The following is a 16,670-nucleotide window of genomic DNA, read 5'->3' on the forward strand; positions in this document are numbered from 1 at the left end:
CCTCCACAGAGAGAGAGAGAGAGAGACACACACACACACACAATACAGCTCCTGTGTACTATATGAGGCAATGGATTGCAGTATACGCCCACAGGTGGAGGGGGCTGCGGTACCGATCCTGTGCACTAGCTGAGGAAATATATATGTGCACTATATAAGACAATGGATCTCAGTACATGGCCATGGGGGGTGCGGTACTGCTTCTGTGTACTATAGCAGGGAAAGAAGTGGTAATACACACCCACAGTGAGGGGGGTACAGTACTATCCTCAGTACGGTAGATTCAGTAGCCTCTATACCCTGAATTGAAATAAATTCTCTAGAAAGATTCTATTACTAACAGTTAATTCAATGAGAAGAGGAATAAAAAGGGGCAGGAAATTCAAATTCAAAAAGGGTGGGAAATTTAACTTGGAGAGGACCCAAACAAAAATGGTGGTCGTGGATCTTGCTGTCATCCAGGTGCACTTAAACTGCCTGGGGTGTGTGTGCCAGATGGGTGTCGCCACAAAACGGCTGCCCGCAAGCCCCCGAAGACTAATAGCCAGGTAGAGGCGGCAACCGCAGGCCTCCCCTGCAAGCCGCTGTAGAAAATAGCGGCAAAGAGGAAGGTGCAGGAGCGTGGCGAGCAACACCTGATGGCAAGGGGGAGCTGCGCTTCAGAAGCAGGACGGTCGAGGAGTGGCCGGTGGCTGAGGCAGCGAATGGCTGCAGGGACAAGCCGTGGCAGCAGCCGGCGGGGCAACAGGAGCCGCACGCTGGTGCCTGAAGCAGAGGCAGTGCCAAAAAAGGGGGTAGCGAAAAACAGACGCCGGAAGAGCGCGGGGTAAGGAGGGGCCACGGTAAGCTGCAGAGACACCATGGGGCTGGGAACAAAGGCGGGAGAGCCAGGCATGATAGCACTGGGCTTTTCCCCGCCTTAAGAGTGAGGGGGGAAACGCTGCCACTGAAGGCAGGAGCGAGAGGACCCGCAGCGCACCCTGCGGTCCCAAAAATTAAAAAGGGGAACAAAGAGAGGAAACGGGGGATGACAAGCACCACCCCACCGAGGCAGGTAGAGGGAGGGGGTGAGACCCCAGGACAAAAGGCCCCAGCGGACTGGGAGCCAGCAGAAGCCCCAGCACACTCTCTCTCACACACACACTATACAAACACACACACTGAGAGCACTAATTTCTACTTTAGCCTTACACTACTGGAGAGATGAACAGCCTCGGATGAAGGCAAGAATGAAACTGGGGAGGGGCTCGCTCACTACAGATGTTGACTCCAGTACATTCTTGCGTTCGGATGCTATATGGCGCTATGACTACCCACATGATGGCATGCTACCTGGGGAAAATGTTGATTTTGACTTCATTCTGTGTATTGTCCCTCAGTTTTTTTGAGTAACTCCATGAACTCCGGTAGGCTTGTAAACAAAGCATTTATGAGTTGAATAGTAGAATTTTTGAAACGTTTCCTTGTGAATTGCTTTTCTATGAACACCCAGAAGGGTGGGATGGGGAGTAACTGCAGTTATAAATGAGTTCTATACTGTCCTTTCTCCCTGATATGTTACTTTTCTGTCTGCAGATATTTTTGTTTTCTTGTTTTGAGGAACATGTCAGAGGAGGTGGTTTAACAACTGGGCAATGGATGCTGACTTGCTCCTTTATTTGGTGGTGGGACAAGATACCCAGTGGTGCAATTAGGTAATTTTACACTCTGGACTTAGTGATCTTATGGGTACTGTATAACACTCCCCCTCCCTCAGATGACAATATGTTTTGTTTTATGTCAGAATGTGATAAGCCAGACCTTTTAAGGCAAAGGCTCTGAAGAAGAAATAGGATAGTTCATAACAATGTTGCGCGCCTCCCCAATCTCCGAGCGGTGAGATTTCAGGGGTTCCTGCGCTCCCCCAGGGTTTGGTTTCCTTTGGGAAGAAGGTCAGCGGAGACTGCGGTGTCTTTATGAAATATGGTTTATTTATTTACACACATTCCAACCTGAGCTCAAGGATGGAGAGGTTCAATGCATCAGCAGTCCAATATCCAGCTTTTCCATCTGGGATGCAGGAGGCACTCCAAATGCCATGTTGCAGAGAGCCAGTCTCTCCCCTGCCTCCAGTTACCAAGCATTCCCTAGACACACTCAAACTACAAGCCTCTGCTGGGCTCCAGGAAGGGGGGGGGATGCTCTCCTGAAGAGTTTCAATGACAAAAGGGTCTTCCTGGCCCATTCACTGTTGCTAGGAAACTGATAGACCCATTATACTACCTGGCCAATCTATTTGGTTAACAAAGGGAATTCATCTGGCCAGCAGAGCCAGCCCCAAGGCATGGGATTCCAATTCAGAGGCTGGAAAGGGGACCCACAGGAATCATCCATCCCAACCCCCATGCTCATAACAATATAAACTGGAGATAGGGAACTTGTGGCTATTCAGACACTGCTGAATTACAACTCCAATCACCTCCAGGCAGCATGGGTAATGGTTAAGAGCTATGTGAGTAGCACTCCAACAAATTCTGGAGGGCCACAGGTTCCCCATCCTTGGTATAAACTGGGTGTGGGGAACATTTGGGTGTCCAAGTGTTGCTGAATGAGGCCACAAGTCAGCTTGGGAGGTCCATGCACAGCCCTATTCTAAGTATGACTGAGCAGCAGTAAATCCCACTGAACTCTGCAAAGTATCAAAGTGTTCTTTCCATTTTAAAAAAAACAGGCAGATTCAATCATTCAGGCTCATTACAGGTGTTGCTAGCACTCACCGTATGCTCAAAGGCACATGTTCATAGAATCATAGAATTGTAGAATTGGAAGGGGCCTACAAGGCCATCGAGTTACCACATTCTTCCAAGCTACGCAGGAATGGCATTTGACTGTGGAAGACCAACCCAAATTATGTTTGCATCTTCACAAATCTGAACGCCAGTACAATATCTCAGAGAGGTGGCGTGGTCTCCTACACCCCTGACGCTTTCACGCAGCCACCCAATTTCCCTGCTTTTTGGAGTCTGATAAGAACATATGTGCACCTATAGCAACGTTCTTAAACTGGAGGGTTTTTTGATGATAAAATATATAACTGTATTTCTGTAATTGTATAATGTTTTAATTTTGTATGTCGCCCAGAGTGGCTGGATTGCCAGCCAGATGGGCAACTAATACATTTAATAAATAAATAAATAAAAATAATTGTATTAATTCATGTTCTATCCAATATGATTTCAGTTTTTCCAGCGCTAGAAGATCATGTTAAGTATTTTAATTCACAGTTTGATATTTGGACTCAGCTATCTCCAAAATGGAAATGAAACCTACGCAAGAGCTAAGAGTCTAATAAAAGCTTGCACTTACTGCTTTTTCCTCATTTGGTTCCACTTTAAACCATTCAATGTCAAGTGGGCTGTTATCTTGTGCCGTGAGAGTATATTGACAGAACAAGGTAATTTTTTCTCCTTGAGCCTTTGTTTCCATACCCTGTTTAGATGTTATTGTTAAGCCCTCAGTCAGATCTAGAAATAACAAGCGAAAATCTTAAACACCTTAAAATTAAAAACAAAAAATATCTATATGAAAATATTATATACAACTAAAAAAACAGGCATGGCTTCTCTCTTTCTTTAGACATCTAGATAAAACACATGATTTTGAACCCACTACTCCAAATCTCTTTCCTTAACTCTTACAGGGCGGAAAGTGCTATTTACATTAGTCATTTGCCTTCAGAGACTAAACTTTTAGTGACATCTTTTAAGAATGTTTTATAATAAAATAGATGTTGCACATATTTTTCAGTAATAATTTTTTCCTAAAGACCAGTGCTATGCTGCATAGGCTGCCCTGGGCTCCTACTGGGAGGAAGGGTGGGATATCAATCTAATAAATAAATAAGTAATAAACCAAACAGGACTAAATTCTATGGTCATTGTGCCAGTGTAGTGATGCAAAGTTTGCAGGATTAACAGTATGTATTAGACCACTATTTATTAATGAACTATTTTTGTCAGTTTACATTTTATAATGGTTTAAAATCTAAGAGACATGATACAAAAGAAAGGGGGGAGGAAGAGAGACAAAGCTGAGCATTTTTTCTTGCAATTACTTCATGGGGCCATTTTGAGCATTCATGAATCAGTGTGGTTACTATTGAACTCTACCCACCCACGCACCCAATATGCTCATAGAAGTTTGGAAAATCACAGGGGGGGGGAACTGGTAGCATCAATGCAATGGCAACATCCAATTCAATAGCAACTTCCAGTTGAAACTCTGACATCCCCATTTATTCAAATTCAGACCGTAATGTTTTACTGACGCATTAGCACCAATTCACGTATCACATTAAACCATAGTTAAAATCAATTATGATTTAATGTAACCAAGCCGTATGCACCACTACTCAGAAGTTCGCTCTTTGGTCCTCTCCTGTTCCTGCTGTTGCCATCTTGGAAAAGAAAAAAGCCAGAGTCTTGCTTGTCATCATGTGTGAACTGGAGCTTATAGTTTGTTCTCCCCAAGCAAGCCTAGACTAGTGTGAAGCTAAGAATTTATCTTGGTTTCCACTTGTGGTTTCTTTGGAGAGACACAAAGCATGAGATCAGGTTCTTACGCAATGACAAGCCAGATTCTGGCTTGTTTGTTTTCAGCATGACAGCAGCAGAAGCAGAAGAATGGTGTGTGGACTTTTGAACAGAGTGCATAAGGCTTGTTCACATTAAACCATAGTTTATTTTATTTTAACTATGGTTTAATGTAACATGTGGAACAGGCCATTAATTATTTATAAATGTTAAATGCACACTTGCATCAGGAAACAGTGACATCCTTCCTCATTTTCCCCACAAAGGTTATATAGACAGACTTTAAGCATAAGGCTATCAGCATATTTCTCAGTGAAAACACACGGCACTTCTCACTTCAGTCTTTCTTCAGCAGAGAATACAGAGCATATTAGATGTCTGCAGTGTAAATTTACAGCCAGAGCATGGAGTTCTGTTTTTAGACAAAGACAGTTTAGTTTTGAAGAACTGCATAGTTTTCATGTTTTCATAAAATCCCAAATGAGTTTTCAGTTCTAAAACTTTGGGCAGCCTTTTCTGCCTCATCTCCTCCTGGAACATCAGTGTAACCCTAAATTGCATGCTATGCTCAAGAAGACAACATATTTCCAATGCACAAATGATTAGAACACAACTGTATAATCGTCAAATAACTGCTTCAGAGATAGTCAAGTCAAAAGAAACAAAAATGTTTTAATACATTTTGCAATCCTAAATATGCACATGCATTTTCAACTCTTAAAAAAACACCCCAAAATAGTTTTAAAAATTATCCCATATAAACTGTGAAGATGTGTGTCCTGTAACACATTTTTTCAACTATCTCTATACTGCTTGTTGCTACCAATTAGATGCTTTATGGCAAATTTTGCTGCCACACACACACTACTTTATTAACATTAAGTTCCAAATAACAAAAGAATAAGGAACGCTTCAAGACTATGCTAGAAATGTTGTACCACAATACTATGCAATTATTAAATGTCAATAATTCACAACAAATGTGACACAGTTTTACACTTAAGACAGAATTTTAAGTTTGTCACTATTCTCAACACAAAATTTGTCACAGAATTTTAAGTTCTGAGACTGTTCTCAACACAGATATGACAAGATGGGTGTCAATTAAGAAAAAAGAACAGTAAACCTAAACAGAGATACACTGCCAGAAACAACTGACGTTAATGCCCAAAGACCAAAAATCTTACTCCACTCAAACTGAATCACCATTCCCATCTTCAACCCTTCCATAATATTTTGGTGATACTGAGAAGGTGCTCTTCTCATTCTCTCAGGTCAACTGAGATGCATGAAGCCCTTTCAACAAATATGACAGAGTGGATTTGTCAGATATATCATGTTAATAGACATGAAATGGAATCTTGCAACTCTAATTAGCTGGGTGTTTAAAGACTGCAGCTTTCCCCTGTATGATAGCACTGAATAGACAGAACATCTTGAAGAGGTACAAACACCACATCCATGCTATTGTTCCTAGTTTTGTGTCAGAGTTGTGGTGTCCATCCATATAGAGCAGTGATCAAGTGCCTGTCAGTTGCAAAAGCAATACGGTTGCTGTGTAGAATTCACCTGGCTATGTTTTCAGTCTACATAATTTACAGACGTGTCATGTGAACATCAGTGTAAGACAACGTTCAAAATAAGGGATGCATTTATTTTTCTGGGAGACTTCTTACAACTATATACAACAGCTTTCACAAACCTAGCGCCCTCCAGATGTTTTGGACTACAACCCCTATCAGCCCCCATCAGCATGACTAGAGCTGATGGTGATTGTAGTCCAAAACGTTTGGAGGGCACCAGGCTGGCAAAGGCAGATACATGAATTTTATTTTAGCAGGGAAAGGGAAGCACAGCAAGACATGCCTCCCAAAAACCTTTCCTATTTTAACAGATATTAAACTCTTTTTTATTCCTTTCCTCCACGTGCATATTTCTACCCAGTTTGACTATCTGAATAGGACTGAAAGGTTTTGAGCAAATGTCCATGTCACTTATTCTGCTTCACTGGTGACCAGAGGAGGTATGAATATGCAAAAACATGGCTTTTCACATAGTTCATATTTGTACACATTACCCCAGGAAGGTAGAAAATCACTGCAAAAAGCAGCTGGGCATGAAAAAAACAAACCACCACAAACACCAGCTGTCACACTGGTTTCCCTTGGGTAGAGTTTTCTGGGCACTGTGCATTTGAGGGGTTTGACATGTATTTTTAAAAGCTGTCTCCCAAGTGATCTATGTTACTTGGTCAGGAAGCTTAAAGCAAAGAAAAATGTTTTTAAAAGGAGGCTACTTGCAACATATGACTCCTAAGTAAAACAGTATTTACACAATAGCCACATTCTGACAATTATATCCCAGCTTAACAAACTAACACATGAATGAGCTTTATCGCCATACATGCAGATGCTCTGCTTTTCTTTTCCCACAAGCCAGCAAACAAACCAGGAAATCTTTCATTATAGTTTCCCATTGTCTCAGAACTGAGAAACTATGGTTAGTGGCTTCAAAACCAGGATATTAAGCCAACTTCAAATCATGCTGCCAGTGACAGGAAACGGTCCCCAGATTCTATTACATTATGAGAAAAGACACATTTGTATTTAAGGTTTCAAAATATTTAATACATGAGTATTGGGTCCACGGTTGCCAACCTGTTTTGGACCCATGGAGAACTTTGCAAACTAAAAAAAATGGTCATGGGTACCACACAGACCACAACTAAGCACATACCGCAACTTCACACTGCTACTTCTTTCAAGCCTAATTTTAGTGAAGTGATGGACGGGGTGGGGGGAACCTGCAAGTACCAGAGAAGGGCTCTGCAGGCACATGTGCACCACGTAGGCAACCCCTGGGCTATACAATAACTTTAAAAACTCATAAAATTACAGTTCTACTTAATTACTTTACAGAACCACAGCATTTTAATAATTAACTCAAACTTATATTCTACAATACAAATTTTCTCAATATGGCCTGTATCATTGTGACTACGAAAAAATCGAACAAATTACTTCCCTTTTCTCAAACTAGCAGGAGCAGAACTGAGTTATATTGTCTTCAGCATTTTGATACATCTTTATATAGAAATAGCAATCAATCAATCAAATATATAATTAAGACTGAAACATTAAGGCTGCAATCCCATGTATACTTCAGGAAGAATCCAATGTTGCATGAAAAGACTTGGTCATGCAACAGGACTCCACAATCTTCTCCTCCCTCCTTCAACCTAAAGTGCAGGTGACAAAATTACATGTTTGTATTTCAGAGGAAACATTAAATTAACTTACATTCAGGTATGATAGAGTTAATAGAATGTTTAGCATGATTGGCTGGAGGGAGGGGAAAGTGAAAGGTTTTTTTAAAAGGGAAAAATGACAATTATTGGGGGGAATTAGGTTTTGGAGCTTGCTCTGTCACTGCATGAGCCAAAGTTCATTTTGCTTGCACACAGACGTTGCTGGATTCAATCCTTACCTGGACTCAATACAACCTACTTCTGGATAGGTATGTATAGGATTGTAATGTTAATTGTGCTGTAATAAATACTTGTTTTTTAAAAAGTTATTTCACAGAGCAGTTTTAATAATTATTTTATGTAGTTAATAGTTCTGGTTCTCATAACAATTAAATAAACCACATGTATTTTAGTTTTAAAGAACCAGTGCATTCACAACATTTTCTGAACGACTCCATACTCTAGTCCTTGAATTGAAAGTTAGCTGAACAGGTTTCCTAGCAACACTTGATGACCATATTCTACAGACAACAGTTATCAAGTACATAGAGTTTTTGTATTCTCACAGCTGCAGTAAAAGAAAGTTTGAGTCAGTTGTATGGTCAAAAGCATTATCTTTAGAAACAGATGAGGAAACAAATTATAATCAGCCATGGTTGCTGCCTCTCTGTCCCCTTTGTGAGGGGGAGCATTTTTGCCCCACTCCCTTCAAAGGGAAGACAGTTCACACAGCTTCCTCTGATTGGGAAGGGAGCTCATAATGCCATAAAAATGGATTCCACCATCCTCCTGTCCTTTGCAGCATTGCCAGCAATGAGTAACCATCCTGCTGCTCATGGAGCAGCTGTTTTTTTCAGCTTATTGCCTGGCATGGTGTGGGCTCATTGTAGCCTCCTTCTGCTTCTTTTGAGTTTTTAGGGTTGGCATTTTGGTGACTTTCTGGCAGGTAAGTTTCCTCTCCCCCAGCCTCAGCCACAGCTTCAGTAATCTTTACTGTACTTTCACTGTTCCCCACATTTGTTTCCCTGACAGGAATTGGCTCTTCACATAGGAGCATTTATAATAATAATAATAATAATAATAATAATAAATTTTATTTCTAGGCCGCCTATCTGGCCGCACAAGCATTTTTCTTTCAGGCAATTTATAGTCTCTATTTGGGAAGTGTTGTTTCCCCCACCCGTTACTCCTCCCCACTTAGTGATCATAATTACAGTGGAGGATTTTCATCTGTTATTTTAGCAGGCAGTTATAAGCCTGAGTATTTGTGTTCAATTTGCGTTTACACTTGTTTAGCTTGCAATTAATTATACCATTGTGTTGTCTAGTTTTCCTTTTGCTTCAGTTTTCAACTTTATATACTCAATTTCTGTACAATATTGTGTGTTGGCAGTTTCCCCCCTCCTTTCATAGTACATATGCACTGGTTTTGGGATTCATCTATAGCATCAGAGTTTCAGCCAGGGACATCTCCCTCACCAATCTGTGTTTATGTTTTATTAGCTTGCAATACCCTCTACATTTATATAATTAAATTAATCAGATTTGTATCCTACCCTTCCTCCCAAAAGAGTCCAGGGCTCCTATACTGTAATATATAGAATTATATATCTATATAATTGCTCTCTGTTCCATTAAATTCCCTACATTGTATAAGCCTATACTTTATTTATATATTGAATTTACATCTCATCTTTTCTCCAAACAGCTCAACATGGTGTACTTGGTTCTCCCCCTCCTCATTTAATCCCACAACAAGCCTATGAGGTAGGTGAGGCTGACAGGCAGTGACTGGCCCAAGGACACCTAATAAACATCATTAATTTTCTGTATATACACCTATAAAATTCCCTATGTATTTGATGCAGTTGGTTATCTATATATGCCTTTGTTGTTGTTATGTGCCTTCAAGTAGATTACGACTTATGGCGACCCTATGAATCAGCGACCTCCAATAGCATCTGTCGTGAACCCCCTGTTCAGATCTTATAAGTTCAGGTCTGTGGCTTCCTTTATGGAATCAATCCATCTCTTCTTTGGCCTTCCTCTTTTTCTACTCCCTTCTGTTTTTCCCAGCATTATGGACTTTTCTAGTAAATCATGTCTTCTCATTATGTGTCCAAAGTATGATAACCTCAGTTTCATCATTTTAGCTTTTGTTCTAACACACAAGTATTTGTCTTTTTCGCAGTCCATGGTATCCGCAAAGCTCTCCTCCAACACCACATTTCAAATGAGTTGATTTTTCTCTTATTCGCTTTTTTCACTGTCCAACTTTCACATCCATACATAGAGATCGGGAATACCATGGTCTGAATGATCCTGATTTTAGTGTTCAGTGATACATCTTTGCATTTGAGGACCTTTTCTAGTTCTGTCATAGCTGCCCTCCCCAGTCCTAGCCTTCTTCTGATTTCTTGACTATTGTCTCCATTTTGGTTAATGACTGTGCCGAGATATTGATAATCCTTGACAAGTTCAATGTCCTCACTGTCAACTTTAAAGTTACATAAATTTTCTGTGGTCATTACTTTGGTCTTTTTGACGTTCAGCTGTAGTCCTACTTTTGTGCTTTCCTCTTTAACTTTCATCAGCATTTGTTTTAAATATTACTGGTTTCTGCTAGTAGTATGGTATAGTCTGCATATCTTAAATTATTGCTATTTCTCCCTCCAATTTTCACACCTCCTTCATCTTGGTCCAGTCCCGCTTTCCGTATGATATGTTCTATGTATAGATTAAATAAATAGGGTGACAAAATACACCCGTTTCACCCTTTCCGATGGGGAACCAATTGGTTTCTCCATATTCTGTCCTTACAGTAGCCTTTTGTCCAGAGTATAGGCTGTGCATCAGGACAATCAGATGCTGTGGCACCCCCATTTATTTTAAAGCATTCCATAATTTTTCATGATCTACAGTCAAAGGCTTTCCTTTTACATCCCTATAATTAATTCTTGGACAATTTGGTGGTTTACAGTTTTGCATTGTAGCTATTATTAGTAGTAATAGTAGTAGTAATAGTAGTAGTAGTAGTAGTAGTAGTAGTAGTAGTAGTAGTAACAGCAGCATTATTACTGTTTCTACCTTTGTTCTTGTCTTATTATTCCTGGGTGTAACACTAGGTTTGGACTGTGTGATTCAGGTTATTGATTCATTTCAATCACTTTTTCATTATTCTCTTTGTACTTGTTCTTGCTGTGGAGGTGCATGTGGAATATTTTGATCCTTTGACAGGTTTCTCGGTTCACCTTCTGGTGATTTTCATTTTGCTCTTTATGGGGATGCTGGTTTTGCTCTTTTTTGATATTGGTCTTTCACATTTAGTTATTGGCTAAGTTTGTATATTTGGTATGGCACCCAAAAAGACAGAGCAAACGAATGCTGTCAAAGTTGTGCATCATCTTTCAAAGCTACTTCCTTCTGTTATTTTGTATGAGGATGAAGCTCCTGATATTAGGGCTTTGATGGCACATATTGAAGCATTGGAAAGGGAAGAGGGAATCCAACAGGAAGGTGTGGGTTTCAGTAGCATGGTTCCTTCAGGGTGCTAGTAACATAAGCAGCAGAACAATAAACCGTTATGTTCTCTTGGATCAAGGATTTTTATGTTAGAGGCACACAGGTCTACTGAGGTGCCTGCTTCTTCTGTGGTTTCTCCCATCCGCATGTCTTCTGCTGCTAATCCATCAGCTTTTGCACTCCTGGCTGCTGTTTCTACCTTGTCAGATCCAGTAATGGTTTATCTTACAACATCCAGGGGTGAGCTGATGTTACATATGCTGGTCGCTTCACATAGCAGTCCAGATTACAAGCATGCTCTTTGCTACACTATCCCTACATAGAAACTTACATTTGCATCAAGAAATTTCTTCCTCTCCTTATTTGTCATGTTGCTTAACAGAGACAGAGATTCTCTGGGAGCTGCCCATATATTTAACATAACTGCATTATAATTCTCCTGATCATAGAGGTGAGAACTGCTGTTGGGACTGTTGCCTTAGAAACATATTTTGTCACCTGGGAGAGAATGAATAGTTGCCTGGATTCTGCTTGAATGTTTACTTTTGCAGAAAACAAAGAGGAGAAAGAAAGGCATGGTTGCACTAATGTATATTATTAGTTTATATTCCATCATTCATCCAAGATATACAGGTTACATCATAATACATGCAACACATAATAAATATCTACTTCAGTTAAACAAATCCATTCCACTGGTGCCTTCTACCGTGCCGGCCAGTATCTTCACTTGGCACACTGCTAACAGCTTAGTGAAAGAAGTTTTTTGTCTGGCATTTATAAAAAGTCAATGTTAGTGGCAGCCAAAACCCAGGAGAGAGGATGTTACATAGAAGAGGTACCATTTTTGAGAAAGCCCTGTCAGCCCCTAAATCTGTGGGTTACAAAGAAAGCCCCTCCAGCTGATGTCAAAGAACAGGCAGGCAGTCATGATACAGACACCCACCTGATACAGGTGTTTGAGAGCTGGAGAGAAGGGAGTGAGCTCTTCTGTTGAGAGTTCCCCCATCTCCCTCCCAGAAATAGAAGAAGCTGACAAGTATTCCTCCTCCCCCGAATGAAAGGTAGAGTGTGAGGTCCCCTGATCAGGAGAGGGGGAAAGAGCAGGTCAGGTAATGTTTGCCCTTGCTGTACATCCGGAGACTGGAGGCTTTGTGAAGACATGTCCCTGTTTCCCTCCCCACCCTTCCCATGGAGTCTGAGAAAGAGCACAAGGAGTGGGAAGAGGACGAGAGGAAGCATGCCTCCGTCTATGGTGCAGCAGCTCTTCTGATGGCTGGAGCCACACAGATGGTGTACCAAAGAGGCAGCAGCCTCACACGCCACCTACCTGTTATGGCTGAGGGCACCTCCTCCACCAAGCGCACCCTCTTGGAGGTAAAGGAGCCTGGGGAATCCCCCCTTTGATGGGAAGCAGCTCCTTCCCCAGTCCCAGGATCCAACATGGCACCTGCCATAAACACCAGCATCTCAAGGGGAGTGACTACTGATGGCTCCCCATTGCTGAGGGAAACCTCTGCATCAGAAACCTCACCCCCGCAGGCAAACAAGTTTGCCTGCGGCAAGGTAAAACTGCTGCTGCTGCCCCCTCCCCAGTGCCTTTCCTGATGATTGGAGTCTTCCTTGGGGCAAAGAAAGCAGCATGAGGGAGGCCTGGGGTGGTTCCTGGTGACCCTGGATGACTAGCAGTGTCTGCAAGCCCCAAGGGAACAAAGGACCAACCCCAGCAACGTATGGGGGTGGGCTCGCCACTGCAAGCAGCTAGGACTCCTGAGAGAAAAAAGCAAGGAGCTTTCTCCTACTTCCTGTGGTGGCAGCAGCTGACCTCCCCCCTTCTTCTATCTAATCACTGACAGTGGGGAGAGAAGAAAAATAAAGAAAAAATTGAACAGACCCCTGCAGGGAAAAATCTCCACAGGAGCACAAGTCTGACCCTCTTGTCCCGCTGGACGCAGAGTCAAGACTGGAAGTAGATTGGGTGGAGAGGGTTACCTCCACTTCCAGCTGGCCAGATACGTTTTTTCCAAAAGTTTGACCCTGCCTCCAGCATGAGTTAACCCTTTGTGCACGCTCTACTCCTGAATATTCCTCACATCAGCTCATAAAAGAGCTGATATTCTCTCCACCACCATCTTGTGAAAAATAAAAATGTCCAGCAAAATTATTTGATAATAAATGTTAGAAGTCTTTCCAATAACAAAACCATATTGCTTAATGTACACAGGAGTGCCTTTTACCAGCTTTGTCTGGTTCGTCAGCTATGGACATTCCTGGACAGGGATAGCCTGACCTCTGTAGTCCATGCGTTGGTAACCTCGAGAGTGGATTACTGCAATGTGCTCCATGTGTGGCTGCCCTTGGCCTTGATTCAGAAGCTCCAGCTTGTGTAAAATGCAGCGGCCAGATTGCTGATGGCAGCTCACGGCTGACAACATGTGACACAACTTTTATAACATCTGCACTGGCTTGCCCATCTGCTACTGAGCCAGGTTCAAAGTCCCTGTATTAATTTACAAAGCCCTACACAACCTAGGTCCAGGGTATCTTAGGGACCGCCTGAACCCTTATATGCCAGCTCAGTCACTGAGATCTTCTGCAGGAGTGGCTCTGGTTGTTCCCCCAGTTGGTGAGGCTTATTTAACATCTGTTTTAACTTTTAAGCATTTGCTGAAAACTTTTCTGTTCTGTCAAACTTATACAGGCTATTAAGAACATGCTGGTTTTTTGCAACAATTGACCTTTGCTTTTATTGTATTTTTAATGTTTTTTTAAAAATTCTATGCTTCTTGTTATTGTTTTAAACATGTGGTAAACCACATTGATGTTTTTAACAAAATAGCAGTATACAAATATTTTTATGAATAAATAATAAATAATAGAAGTCAGGGAAATACAAGAAACAAAGATACAATTCCAAAGTATGTTAAATTAGCAGCTGCACAGTAGCACATTCAATGTACTTACTGCACCAAATGAATCCAACTTGATGAACGTTAACAAAGAACTAATAAGGTGCTTTGCTAAGAACACAGCAAAGTACCACTTCTGAAGCCTACACATAGACCTATCCATTTTGCTTAGGCATGTCTGCTATGGAACCAAATGCTACCAATGGCAATGCTATAGATGCCAATATAACTGATGCTCTTTATTGAACATTCTAGAATAGTACACATGGATTATTTCTTACCGTTGGAGGAAGAGCTGCACATAGGAGCAGGAGGAAGCCAGTAAAGAGGAAGACAGATATGAATGAATGAGTGAATGAGATATGCTGTGGCTTATGGTCTTCCCTAGAGAAAGTTTTGTTTCTTTTTCTTATCCGTGTTGAGCCAATACTGGGTCAACTAAGGATTTTCATTCATAACCTAGCAGCACTTCCAGATTGGAAGACATCTGCCTTACAACGTCCAGATGCTTGTCTGAGTATCGTTGAGATATCCAGATGTTTCAGTTTTTCAGTAAAACAAACAAAAAAGCTTTCACAGCCCTAGTTATGCATTTGGAGGGAGACTTATAGAGTAGCAGATTCACCTCTTTCCATCTCTGTTCCCCTGAAACTGCCCTCCCTGCCACTGCTTTAATGTTAAAGGAAAAACACAGAATGAAGAGCACCATGTTTTCCGGGAAATATGATGTTACTTCCAGAGATTGTTATTGAGGGGACTGAATGGAAGTTTCTAAAACATAAAACACACAATTAAGTTTATTTCTTTAAAATATTTCTATTCCACCCTTCTACCCCAATAGTGGGGCACTCAGGGAATCTCACATAATAAACACAAACACAATAAAACATTAAAATAGGTAAAAATACATAAAAACAATGAACAATTCAAAGGGAGCAATATTAAGTTAAGACTAAAGAAGTAAAACCAGAAAGGAGGAAAAATAAATTCAGTTTCAGGCTACACCTTCAGTGCCTCCCAAAGGCTCTCCAGAACAAGCAGGTTTTGAGAAATCTCTAAAACACCAACAGGGAGGGAGTGGAGTGGGTTTCTTGGTGTAGAGTATTTCAAAACCTGGGGCCATGGTTGAAAAGGCCCTCTTCCATGTACCTGCCAATCTAACATATTTCATTCTAGGCACACAGAGGAGACCAGATCCAGATGATCTTAAATCATGGGCAGGTACACTGGTCTAAAGCCATTTACAGCTTTAAAGGTCAAAACCAGAACTATGAATTGGGCCCAGAAACAAACTGGAAGCCAGTGGAGTCAACAAAAAAGCAGGGGTGATATGATCCCCAGGCTGCAATCCAGTTAACATTCTGGCTGCCATATTTTGAACCAGCTGCAATTTCTGAACCATTTTCAAAGGCAGCCCCACAGAGTCTGTTACAATAATCAAGCCCAGATATCACCAACGCATATGTCACTGTGGCCAAGTCAACTGCTTCCAGGAACAGGAGCAGCTGGTAGACCAGTTGAGTTGGCCAAAACCTACCACAGTCACCTGATATTTAAGCAGCAGGGCAGGATCCAGAAGTACTCCCAAACTATGGACCTTTTCCTTCAAGGGGAGTGTGAACCCATCCAGAACCAGTTGCAGCTCTACCCCTGGTACAGCTTTCCTCTTGACCAGGAATACTTCCATCTAGTTAGGATTAAGTTTGCTTGTTGGCCCACATCCAGCCCTTCACAGCCTCTAGGCATTCGTTTAGGATGAGCACTCCCTCCCTTCAATCAGATGGCAGGGAGAGTTACAGTAGTGTATCATCAGTGTATTGATGACATTGACTCCAAATCTCCGAATGACCTCTCCCAGTTCTTTTCTAATGTTTAGAGAAGACAAACTCTGAAACAAAAAGTCTTGCAGCCCAATTTTTTGTTAGTTTTTGACACAAAAGGCTAGTGCAAAATTCAAAAACTAATAAAATACTTATCTACCAGAGATTTAGGAAAGGCTATCCCTGCTAACCAAGGCCTGCAATAGTGGAAATTTCAGTAATCTCTCTTATTTAACAAATAATGAAATTAAATATTAAGCCTGGATAGTTAACACACATCTTAATTTGTTTCAAATTCCAACTGAAAAAGATAGTATTAGCACAACAAATTAATTTATGTTATCAAATGTCACCTTCAGTATTAGAAAATTCTGCTCTAAACATTCTGTATGTATGTGGCCTGGTTAAAAAAAATGAGCAAACATTACTAAACTATGTTTTATGATTGAAATTGATCATGAACAATTCATGCAATTCACTTACTTCAGTAGGGTCAGAATTTAATTAATATTACATACTTGAACAAAACTTGTACTACTACTGATGATATATATATATTCTATCTGAAGATTTTGTGTACATTTTAATTGGAATGACTAGA

General features: G+C 41.1%; 1 protein-coding gene across 2 annotated transcripts in view; it reads right to left on the bottom strand.

Annotated features, from left to right (window-relative positions):
- The window catches only part of CXADR (CXADR Ig-like cell adhesion molecule), a 67,507-nt gene that overhangs the window by 42,604 nt on the left and 8,233 nt on the right, over positions 1 to 16,670 (bottom strand). For both annotated transcript variants that reach the window (XM_061627909.1, XM_061627908.1), the window contains exon 2: positions 3,346 to 3,503. In XM_061627909.1, the coding sequence (XP_061483893.1) occupies positions 3,346 to 3,503 (158 nt within the window). The remainder of the gene's footprint in view (positions 1 to 3,345; positions 3,504 to 16,670) is intronic.

Source organism: Rhineura floridana, chromosome 5 (genome assembly GCF_030035675.1).
Source record: "Rhineura floridana isolate rRhiFlo1 chromosome 5, rRhiFlo1.hap2, whole genome shotgun sequence".
NCBI classification, from domain to species: domain Eukaryota; kingdom Metazoa; phylum Chordata; class Lepidosauria; order Squamata; family Rhineuridae; genus Rhineura; species Rhineura floridana.